General features: G+C 37.1%; 1 protein-coding gene across 1 annotated transcript in view; it reads left to right on the top strand.

Annotated features, from left to right (window-relative positions):
* Window positions 1-12550, top strand: part of Mnn1 (menin 1) — a 118710-nt gene that overhangs the window by 62264 nt on the left and 43896 nt on the right. The window contains exons 3-4 of the mRNA XM_090399302.1: window positions 8084-8268; window positions 8454-8719. Of these exons, the coding sequence (XP_090255428.1) occupies window positions 8084-8268; window positions 8454-8719 (451 nt within the window). The remainder of the gene's footprint in view (window positions 1-8083; window positions 8269-8453; window positions 8720-12550) is intronic.

A 12550-nucleotide genomic window follows, 5' to 3' on the forward strand; every position in this document is an offset into this window, starting at 1 on the left:
GTTTCATATCCATTAGAGCAGTGTTAATATCTTCAAGAGTGAAGGGCCGTGAGTATAGAGGGTCTGATGGTCTGTTATTTTTCAAATATGTAGGTTCTCTTTTTATTTGAAGAGTGTGTTGTTTGGCCTTGCTGGTATATCTTGACGTGTTGACAATATGTGATGCATATTGGTTAGGAGAAATAGCCGATTGTTCCCGGACAGTCAGGGTGCCACTACCTAGTTTTCTTCGAAGGCTTCACGCTTTTCTACTGGAGTGCCAAAAATCGAGTCTTTCTACTGTTTTAATCCATTTCTTCTGTTGGTTGGTGTCAAGGCTGTGAATGAGTTCATCTGCAAAATGAATAATGAGTCTGTCAGATGAACAGCACAGTACAAGAAACTACAAAAGGATATACTGGAGTCTACAGTATGTTGGACATATCACAGGTGTATATAGCAGCACCAAAACTTAACATGTGAAGAATAGAATGAAGGTCACTGATCTGACAGACTTTGATTCCAGTTGTTCCATGCCCACAGCAGCATGAATCAGTGGATCCTTTGTGCAAGTGGTAACACTGCAGCTGGCAGTGATGGTTCGGAAGTATTTTCTTGACAATAGTCTCCTAATATCAATGAACGGTTGAAATGCCACAACCTATTTTTAGCAGGATATAGTGCACTATATTAAAAGGCACAGATTGGCATTGGAATGGTTTTAGGAGCATGTTAGTTGCTTAACCATACTTCATTGCCTTTAATCACCAGATCTTAACTAGTTTAACATTTTATGGATGAGGTCCAAGCTCTTTATATCACCACACAGAAATCACCACAATTCGATTTGAGGAAACCATGGGATGCACTTAAGTCTTCATGGTCCAGCCTGTATCCCTCATCATCATCATCAAATTCCTGCCATGTACCCTCAAGGGGTGTACAGGATATGTTAGTACTACATGAAAAAAATTACATCATTACTAACTTCCTATCTACAATTTTCCTCCAAATCAGTCTGTTACTTGTCAAGACTCCAACATTATCAGATCTTATATTTCTATCGTCTAAGGCACTTTGTACCATATCAATCGACCTATATCTTGGTCTTCCTCTGGATCATTTTGCTGCCAACCTGGCAGAGAACACTTGTTTTCCTAATCTTTCCTCGCCCATTCTGTTTAAGTGACCATACCACCTGAGATTAGCTCTACTAATGCATTCCTGGATACTGACAATGTCAAGTTCTTTCCTAATATCCTCGTTTTTAATATGATATTGCCATTGATGCCATCTGTTCACGCCTATAATCTTTCTCAGGACTCTCATATCTGCCGTCTCTAGTCTTTGGTCAAGTGTTTTACTTCTGACTCAGCTCTCAGATCCATAAGTTAAAACTGGTTTGAACACTGTCTTGTATACAGCTAATTTAGTGTTCTGACTAATTTCTTTCTTATTCCATATGAATTTATTTAATTGACTTCCCATCATACCAGCTTTGCTGATTCTGTTGTCTATTTCTATATTTAATTTACCATCTTCAGTAAAAATCGTGCCTAAGTAGCTGAAATGTTTTACTTGTTCCACGGGTTCTCCATTCACAACACAGTTGACATTTTCAATGATTTTGCCTATTTTCATTGTCTTTGTCTTTTTATTGCTGACCTTCATACCATATCTATTATAACAGCTATTCAATTTAGTCAGAGAATCTTGCAGACTTGTAGCGGATTTATTTAGAAGTATAACATCATCCGCATAAAGCAAAGAGCTGACATTAAGATCTCCAATTCTGATATCATGTTTAACACCACTTTCCTTCATAATGTGATCCATATAGATAATGAACAACAGAGGGGATAATGTACATCCTTGTCTCACACTAGATTTAACATTAAACCATCTTCCTGTACTTCCTTCAATTCTAACTGCTGACTTACATCTCAAATAAAGACTAAGTATTGCTTGATATAATGCCCCATTGACACCATATAACTGCAGCGTATTGAATTGCTTCTCTCTTGGCACCTTGTCATATGCCTTTTCCAAATCGACAAAACTTAAATACAGATCTTTGTTATATTCCCATGCTTTCTCGACAGTTTGTTGTAAAGTGAAGATCTGATCCTGACAACCTCTGTTTGGCATGAATCCAGCTTGTTCTTCACCAAGCTTTTCTTCCACAATTCTTCTCAACTGTTTCTCAAGTATACTTGCATAGATCTTGCCAGGAACACTCAGTTGGGAAATACCTCTGTAATTCTCACATTTAGTTTTATTTCCCTTTTTATATATTGGTACTATGAGAGCTCTACTCCAATCATCGGGAATTCGTCCCTCTGTCCAGGCTTTCTGAACTATGCAGCGCAGCCATTGTAAGACTCTTATACCACCATACTTCAGCATTTCTGGTCGAATATCATCTACTCCTGATGCCTTTCCACATTTCAAGCCTTTGATGGCTTTTTCTACTTCAAGTATGGATATATATTCCTGACTGCATGCCTGGTCAGTGTTTTTTACCACTGTGCTATCATCACTGCTTGTTTCATTTAGCAGTTTTTCAAAGTAATTACTCCATACTTCAAGGATATCTTTTTCTCCCGTTTTCATGTCACCTTTATCATCTCTAACTCCTTTTACAGCACTCTTTCCTCCATTCCTAAGCTTCTTCAACAACCTCCAGAATATTTTGCCACCTTCTTGATATTTATTTTCTATATTCTTGCCAAAGTCTTTCCATGACTTTTATTTAGCTAGTTTTACACAGTGTTTAGCATTCTTGCATTTGTCTCTGTATTCTCTAAGAGCACAAGCTGACTTATTTGACAGAAATGTTTGATATGATTTCTTCTTTTCCTTCACTGCCTCTTGAACGTCCTGTGTCCACCAGGGAGTTCTGATTTTTTTATCCTTGCAGACAACCTCACCACATGCCTCTCTGGCAGAATTAATCAATGTTTTCTTCAGAGTTTGCCACTGAATCTCCAAGGTTTGATTCCTGTTCTCAAACTCTTTCATTTTCTTTTCAATAATCTTTCTGTATTTTAGTCTACAGTTCACACCTGAGAGCTGTTCAACTTTTATTTGCTTTAAAACTTTCTTACATGTTATTCTTTTCAATATGAAATTCAATTTTATCTTGCTCAAGACTAAATAGTGATCACTTCCAATTTCAAATCCTCTGTACACTCTGGTGTCCTGCACCATGGAGAAAACATCACTATCAACAATAACAGAGTTAATGAGACTTTTTTTATTCCTTGCCTCTTCTCTCCATGTGAATTTGTGCACATTTTTATGTTGGAACATGGTGTTAGTAATAACCAGTCCATGTCCTGAGCAGAAATTCAAAAGATATTTGCCATTATTATTAGCTTTGCTCTTTTCTCCAAATTTTCCCAAAATATTTTTGTATGTCTCACAATCACTCTGCTATTTAGATCCCCAACAAGGACCAACTTTTCCTTTTTCATTGTGTCAGTTGATTGCTCTAAAGCCTCAAAAAATTCCTCCATTTCTACCTTAGTAGAACCTTCTGTGGGACCATAGGCACAAATAAGTCTCATTGTCCAGTTCCCCATTCTCATATTTGTCCACATTACTCTACTTGAGACTGAGTGCCATTCAAGAAGATTAGCCTCGTATTTTGTGTTGAATACTATGGCTACTCCTTCTTTTCTTTGATTGTCATTGCCTGAATATAACATTTTGTATTTATTGCTCAGAAAGATATCACCAGTTTTGGTCTTTTTTGTTTCAGTCACCCCTATTATGTCGATCTGGTACCACGAATCTAATTCCCCAGCTAGCTCCATTTCTTTGCCGTTCAGGCTTCTTACGTTGATAGTACCGATCTTTAACTCTGGTGATGTTGAGTTGGGGTTTGTTTTCAGATTTGTTCCAGTAGCTGACTTTTCGCTGTTCGCCCTGGTTCCCTGGCAAAAACAACGGGGGCCTTGTTTAACCGGGCGACGCCCCAGCTGTAATGAAATTTTGTCATGTTGTACCATCATTTTTTTATTTTGGTTTAACCAATAAGAATACGATTTGGTCGGCTAAATCCCAAATTGTCAGCCCATCCTTGTTCTTTCAGTATCCAAGTAGATACCCAACAGGGTGCACCACGAGAAGGTGAGGATTGGACATTAGGTCAGAAGCCTTGGTCGGTTCTCCACATTCCTTTAAAGGCTATGTGGAGGTCTCCTCTCAGTTATACAGCTTTGAGCCTTAAGCACCCCACCTGTATCCCTGTGATATGATTTTAGCATCTCATGATTCCCATGCCTCTGATGAGTTGAGGGTCAAAGTGGGTGGATTCTACACTGTACAACTCACTATTAGAGAGTTGTACAGTCTTTATATATGGTATAAATAGAATAGTGTATATTTAGTATATTCAGAATAGAATATACTGAAATTTTGAGTCTGTTTATATTTGAAGAATAATATGCACACATAGCTTTACTCACATATTACACCAGTGTGCTATAGTTTCTATAACTTGCCATATATGAGATTGGTAAAAAGAAAATGGGCTGTTTCATGTTAAAGCAAATATAAGGCAAGGTTATATGGATGAGAGTTATATTTGAGTAGTCATATTTTTTTTTGTTTCCTCTTAGTTTTATTGAGAAGAGTGTCAGAAAATGTTGATTTGGCAGTGAGTAAAATAATCGAGTGTACTTCATGGTGTATTAAAAAGCTATTGATTAAATGATTGTTTTAAGATATTGCTTGCTTGTTGAAAGTTTTTTTTTTTTTTCCACTTATAAATTAAATTAAAGATGCCAAGAAATTATATTCTTGGTTTATTCTTTATCCAAGTGTAAGCAAACAAAGTTTGTGCATGAATATATTGACTTCTGCATTACTTCAACCTTGGTATCACTTCTGGGTCTGGCTCCCACTGATGAGACTTCGATAAAAGTTGAAACCAGTCTGGGTAGTGACCCCTTCCATAATGTTAGTATTATATTCACCCAAAAGGATTTGTACTTTGCCTTATGGAATACTGAGGCTATTAATGTGAAGTCATTACATTCTATATACAAGTACCGTATTTACTCGAATATAACTCGCACTTTTTTCCCCAAAATTAAAGTTAAAAAATTGCAAGATATATGTGGGGATTTTCGGAAACTAAAGTTTTCAGGAAAAAAACTAAATTGACATTTATAATTAAATCCTCAGTATTCATTATAATTTATAATTGCTCACATTATTTATAAAATGAGTGTATTTAAATTTTAATTATCACGTTATTTATGCAATTGGCTGCTCACCTTCATCACGTGATATATTTGAAGCTTTTAGCAACAATGCTTCTGTAATTTAATTAATTTTGGCGAAATTATGTCCCAAGCTCTCAAAATCCAGTTGCACAATAGTTCTAATGATAGTCTCTTAATCCATCCCTGCCAATCCAAGATCGAGTAGAAGTCAATGCTCTCACTCCCACATTTCCTGTACTGGTTGCTTCCATCTCTATGCATCGTGCGACTCAAAGACAAGCTGTCGATTGTTGAGTTGAAATGCTGATTTTCTTCAACTGAATTCCAAAAGATCTGAAACTGCCATAACAACATTCTATTTCATAAAGTTTTAAACTTTTTTTCATGTGCAAACTATATGTGAAACTTTTTAATTTCTTTTTTTGTAAAGTAAAATCAGGGGTGAGATATATGTGAGGGCGAGTTATATTCGAATAAATATGCTAGCTTAGTTGTGAAGATACTTCACACACAAAATTTGTTTGCTTACACTTGAATAAAGGATAAAGAGTATAATTTCTTAGCATCTTTAATTTAATATTGCTTGCTTGTGAATAGTTTTTTGAAACAGAGACAATATGCTTTGGAAAAATTTCAATTTGGAACCTCCTCCACTTAAGCATGGGGTTGAAAGAGCAGTTAAACAGCTTAATAGCAATACAGCTCCAAGTATAGATGGAATCCCAGCAGAGTTAATTAAGGCTACAATATGGGATGGAGGGATAAGATTGATTTACAAGGATATGGGAAACAGGATCATGACCTAGTGACTGGAAAAAGTTGGTTTTCATACTACTGCATAAGAAGGGAGATATGAAGGATTGCATATCTCTATGGAACTATAATATAAAACAATAGAACTATTACTTTAATTTCTCATGCTAGCAAGATTTTATTAAAGATCATTCTAAATAGGATTGAGGCCAAAGTCGAGACAGAGATGCCTGAAGAACATGCAGTTTTTAGGAAAGGTAAGGATACCAGATCAGATCCTTTGTCTCAGACAGATCATAGAAAAGTCTAAATAATTTAGACCCCTTATGGTAATGTGTTTCATAGTCAGCATGTGAAACTGTGGGAAGTAATGAAAAGAATGGGCTTTCCTCAACACACTATCAGGTTGATAGTTAACTTGTACAGCAAGCAAGAAGCTACGGTAAGAACAGGTGTTGGAATAACTGATTGGCTTCAGGTTCGAAAGGGAATTAGGCAAGGATGCCTACTTTCTCCTCACTTGTTTAGTATCTATGCAGAGGACATCATGTGTGTAGCATTGGATGAGCTCAAGACAGGAATTAGGATAGTAGGTAGATTGATCAGTAATCTGAGGTATGCTGATGATACAGTATTCCTTTAATGACAAGGAAGAACTAGAACAAATTCTTGACAAAATTAATGAGATTAGTAAGAACAGAGGACTTCAGCTCTATCCTAGCAAAACAAAGATTACAGATCTCAAAGGAAATGCAGTCAGGGCAGCTCCTGAGAAACAAGTGTATTTGGGCTCCATTATTAATCTGAAGAATTGCTGTTCAGAAGAAGATTAAAAGTGGCTAAAAACAACAGTCAGATACTTGTCTAAAATCTGGAAGGATAGTTCTATCTGCACTGGAACAATGTTGAAGATTTTGGATGTAGCTGCTTTTCCAAGAGTGACTTATGGATGTGAAATTTGGAACCTAAAGATGTCTTATAGGAAAGGGATAGCTGCAGCAGCCTTCTGTAACATAGATGTGTTACAGAAGGCTGTTGAAGATACCATATACTAAAGGTGGACAAATGCTAGAAAGGATCAGTAGAACTTTAAGGCTCCTTAAGGATATTGACAGAAGAAAGTTGAAATATTTTGGATGCATTGAAAGGATGGAAGGAGGAAAAAGAGTTATGGGATAGACCGACCATCAATGAGATGGATGGATGGTGTGTCTAGGGTGACTGATCTTCAGAGAGTCGACTTCAACAGGACTACATAGCGAGGACTGGTGTGGCTCGTCACCAAGCATCTGAGTGACCATATGGCATTTGTTGATGTCCGGTGAACAAATGGATGGAACTAATTTTGCTTCATTGTCACCTGCTTGGTCACTTGTCAGTAGTATCTCATACAAATTTCAGATTTTTATTTAGTCTGCCACATAACTTTTTTTACAATCAAGACAAGCTTTATATACACAAAGAACTATCATGCTCATCTGAGAGAGTAGACTTTTACAAACATATATGCCCAAGGTGTGATTTGAATTCATTACCTGTTGGTTGGAGAGCAGGTATGCTCTCCACTTAGCCAGTCTGGCTGGCTGGCTGGTTTTTCTTTTGGGCTTCAAAATCAGCCATTTTTAATTTTTTGCAAATTTTGAGGCAATTATTTCCATAGAAGCTTCGATCAAGGTTGTTTTGGCCATACATTCATGCCCTCTATATATTGTAAATATTTTTTTTAATCTAAATGCATATTTTTATTATAAAAGAATAATTTAACACTCTTTAACCATCAATTTTTTTTTTTTTTTTTCGGTATTGCAGTTTGTACAAGGTAAACTATTACCACAGTTTATACCATTTCAAATACTTTCAAGCAGTACTGTAACTAGTTTTTCATGGGCCCCTGTGCAAGATTTTATTTCTGCCTTCTTCATCTTGGGCCTTATACTTTTGCACCCATTGTACCTGCCTAGTTATGACACTGCTATGAAATATTGGAATCTAGCACTTAGTTTTTCTCTTTCTACATAAAACTGAAGTTCCAAAGCTGTTTTTACTATGGGCGGTCTTTCAGAGAATTTTAATTCAGGAAAATTTTGTTATTATATATTTTATATGCTTTGTTTTAGGAAAAGGAAATGAAGATAAAAGAGGACAGCCTGTTACTAAAGAAATTACAGACAAATCTTGGCTTTATTTAAATGGGTATCCAGTTAAATGCACAAGACATATGGAAGTTGCAGCTCTTGCATCAGGCATTAATCCTTCAATCAGTGCTACAAGTGACAGTAGTGAGCTTGCTTCATTACAGCAGGTAAATACATTTATATATTCAGTTGTCTTTAACTGTGCTTGTACACTTCAAATATAGACTGTCATTTTTAATATTTTGAGAAATTAGTATTATTATTGTCCTTTTAATTATTCATCTTTATTGTTTTGAAATTAAGAAATATCAAAACATTTGTGGAATCCTCATTCTGTTTTTCTTCATTTCAGCAACTCCTCTGGCTCTTGTATGACTTGGGTCACTTAAAAACTTATCCTATGGCATTGGGAAATTTAGGAGATTTGGAGGAAATTATGCCAACCCCAGGTCGGCCTCCACCTATTGATCTGTTTAAAGAAGCTATTTTGGCTGCTCAGACATATTACAACAATCAACATGTCTATCCATATACATACCTTGGGGGATACTTATATCGCAATGGCCGTTATAAAGAAGGACTTGAAGCTTGGGCTAATGCTGCTGATGTTATACGCAAGTAAGACTAATATTGTTTACAAGAGAATGTATTGAAATGAATTAAGATAAAGTAAAATTCACCCTAAAATATTTAAATCCAAAAATGCATTTATATAGAACGTTTTCAATACCAGAAAGTACATATAGTTATACCATCTAGATTACATCTTCTGACTAGGTCTTAATTTTGCATTTACTGCCATACTTAGTGCCATGATCAAGTCATAGGTTTGAGGAAGAGCACCATTATTTTTGTTTGTTTGTTGTTTTTGTTTGAGAAAAATCATCTTTATTGTTTTTTTTTTTAACTAAAGCTATAAAATCAACTTACTATGGCAGACTGATATATCCCAAAGATTTGCTCCAACTTCCCACTTTGAACATGCAAATGTACTGCACAGTGCTACTGTTGTAGTGGCAGGAATCATCCACGGTGTAATTTGAATAGTTGAGGTGGACTGTGGTTGTCATAGTTGTAATTTGAGGTTTGTTCAAAAACAGGTGGTCAGGTTTTGAATATCTGTAGGCAACATCATTTAATTGATGTTTATGCTGCAAATGTTGAAGTGGTTTGAAAGAGATGTTTATTGGTAAAGTTTTTTACTGATTTCTTGAAGGCAGTTTTATTTTAACTGGAGTGAAATTGTGTATTTGAGCTTACTGCATGGTGGGTGGGTGGGTGTTTCAGAGATGAAACACAAGTTGGTACAGCTGCTGAATGGGAAGTCTTCCAATGCATTCTCTCAAGTTTGGTCCAGTGTACTATCTGGTGGATTGTATGTAGAACCAGTTTGTGCAGTATTTTTGAAAATGAGGGTGTCTCTCTGGATCATTGATCTGGATGTTTGATGTGGATGTGTGTGTGTGTAAACAAAAGCCACAAATCCTTGCATTTTGAGCTTCTTCAGGCTTCCAAGTAAGTAAGATATGTTTTGCTAGGCAATGATCATCTACCACGTAGTGAATCTAGTTGGTATTTTCTCCAAGTAAATATCATTAGTTCCAAGTAGGAAGATATCCTCTGACAGTAAACTGCTTCGAAGAGACCTGTATATATAGCCTGTAAGGACTGCAGAGAACCATCCGGTATTGTGTGTGTGTTTGGATACATAAACCCAAATGAACAAGGATGGTACGATTTGGGACTTAGCTAACCAAATTGTATTTCAATCACAAACAAACATGATAATAGAAAATAGTGTGCTCTAATGCTACCCAGTTAACACCCTCATGCTGGACTGTTTTTGCACAAATGCTGCATCTGGTCTCGCTTAACCATGGAACATGCCCTTTCTATTTCAGGTGGGCACATTTTTATGCATTTGTCAACATGTATGGCATTCCAATTTCAAATTATTTTCAGCAAAATTTTTGCTTAATGCTAATATTTATAGTATTCTTAAGTAATTAATAATTATAGTATTCTGGCAGACCATCTGCCACCTTTGAGGGAGGAAATCAGGCACAGCAAGGGTAATTAAGGCCTTTGATGGTGCACTTTTAACAACTGAGAAGGATATCCTCCACAGATGGAGGGAATACTTTGAGAGCCTTCTTAACCCGGGTGGCCCAGCAGTTGTGGACATCCAAGAGGTGCAGATCGGGGGAAATGACTAGTCTCACAGCAGAAGAGGTCCATTTAGCAATAAAATTGCTAAAATCAGGCAAGGCTGCTGGTGATGATGAAATTCAGCCCGAAATGCTAAAAGCCTTAAATCGAGACGGTGTTCTCTGACTGACTCAAGTGTGTCAGGCTGCTTGGATATCTGGGCGAGCACCAAAGCAATGGCAGACAGGCATAATAATACCAGTCTTCAAGAAGGGAGACCAGAAGGATTGCAGTAACTCTCTCTGCTCAGCCTGCCTGGGAAAGTGTATGCTAGGTGCTTGGAAAGACTGTGCAGGAGCATAGTTGAGTCAAAGTTCCAGGAAGAATAATGTAGCTTTCATCCTGGTAGAAGCACAACTGACCAAATCTTCACTTTAAGGCAAGTCTTTGAGAAATCTTGGGAATATGCCAAGAATGTATACACATGTTTTGTGGACTTGGAGAGGGCATATGACCAGGTTCCTCGAGATAAGCTTTGGCAAGTAGTACAGGAATATGGAGTGGATGGCCAACTATTAGCTGCCATCAAGTCCCTGTATGAATGCCCATAGTTTTGTGTCAGGGTAAACAGCACAAAGTCTGAACCTTTCACAGTCTCCATTGGCCTCTGCCAAGGGTGTGTTCTGTCACCCCTCCTTTTCATAATATTTATGGACTGGATTGATAGGCACAGCCAAGGCAGCGAGTGTGTCAGAATTGGAAGATGTAGTATTGGACATCTGCTTTTTGCAGATGACCTAGTTCTGCTTAGCTCTTCCACAGATGACCTCCAGCGGACCCTGGTGTAGCTGTTTGTGCAGATGCTGGAATGAAGATCAGTGTGGCCAAAACTGAAACATTTGTGGTCTCAAGACAACCATCCCAGTGCACTCTACATGTAAGTGGAGTCCCAATGAGGCAGGTGGAGAAGTTTAAATACCTTGGGTCCATATTCACGAATGATGGAAAATGGGACGTAGAGCTAGATACTCAAATTGGCTTAGCAAGCTCAATATTGCAGGAGCTTGGCTGTTTGGCAGTATTGAAGCAGTAGTTAAGCCAGAAGGCAAAGCTGGCTGTCTTCAATACAGTCTATGTCTCCATCCTCACCTATGGTCATGAGAGTTGGGTAATGACTGAAAGAATGTGGACACGAATCCGAGCAGCTGAAATGAGGTTTTTTCGAGGGGTTGCGGGGCTGACAAGACTCGACAGAGTCAGAAGCTCTGCAATTCGCAAAACCCTCAATACTCAACCGCTGCTTCTCTGTGTTGAGAGATCACAGTTACGTTGGTATGGGCACCTGGTCAGAATGCCACAAGAGAGGCTTCCTCAGCAGGCCCTCTTTGCCAAGTCAGAAGGTGGGAGGCCACGGACTTGCTGGATAGATTATATTCAAAATGTGGACACGTTTGGGAATCCCACCAGAACACCTGAACTTGGTGTGGCAGAGGATCGTGACCATTGGAAGTTCCTCTTGCTGCTGTTGTCCCCACAACCCAATTAGGAAAGGTGGGCCTTGAGGATGTATGTATGTATACTAATATTTATAAATTGCCTGGTATAATATTGAGCTTGTGTGTGTTTATTTATTTTTTAAAAATATAATTCATTACATAAATCCGTTGGTTTCTGCTAAGTGAAGTATATATAACCATCTGGCAATACCATGGCGTATTATCTGCAAAAGATCAAAAGAAAACAAAGGTAATCATTGCAATCACCCCCAATCTTTAGGAATATAGAATTGCACTGTATTTGTTACTTATATTTTCTGGAATTATTTTTTTAGTTTAATAAAATTAAATTTAAAATATGTATTAAATTATAAAATATTGTTTTGAGAGTATGTACTTGAATTATCAGTCAATTCTGTATACATGTGCTGAATATTACTATTTACATAATGGATAATTTCCATTCTCATTTCTCTTGTGTTCAGTCATCAAAAATAAATCAAACATTATACAGAAAACCACAGTCATTGTTCTTTGCATAAAATAATCAGATACCTTTTTTAATATCAGTCTCAAATAAAGTCTCCGTATACATCACCAGGTTTAAAAATGCAGATTTTGCATAAAGCTTGACAATTCTTTCTTTCACCTTTTTATGCCATTTGTTTTTCTAAAAACAAGATAAGCTTCACTAATCTTTCAGCATTAGCCAGGCTTCTCTTGGATTTCTTGGAAATAATCTCTGAAACTAAGGTCTTTTCTTTTTTTGGGGTTGAAGAACAGAAGGAATACATGTGAAATCATT

Source organism: Typopeltis vanoorti, chromosome 10, assembly GCF_054136105.1.
Source record: "Typopeltis vanoorti isolate ZY-2024b chromosome 10, IOZ_Tvanoo_1.0, whole genome shotgun sequence".
NCBI classification, from domain to species: domain Eukaryota; kingdom Metazoa; phylum Arthropoda; class Arachnida; order Uropygi; family Thelyphonidae; genus Typopeltis; species Typopeltis vanoorti.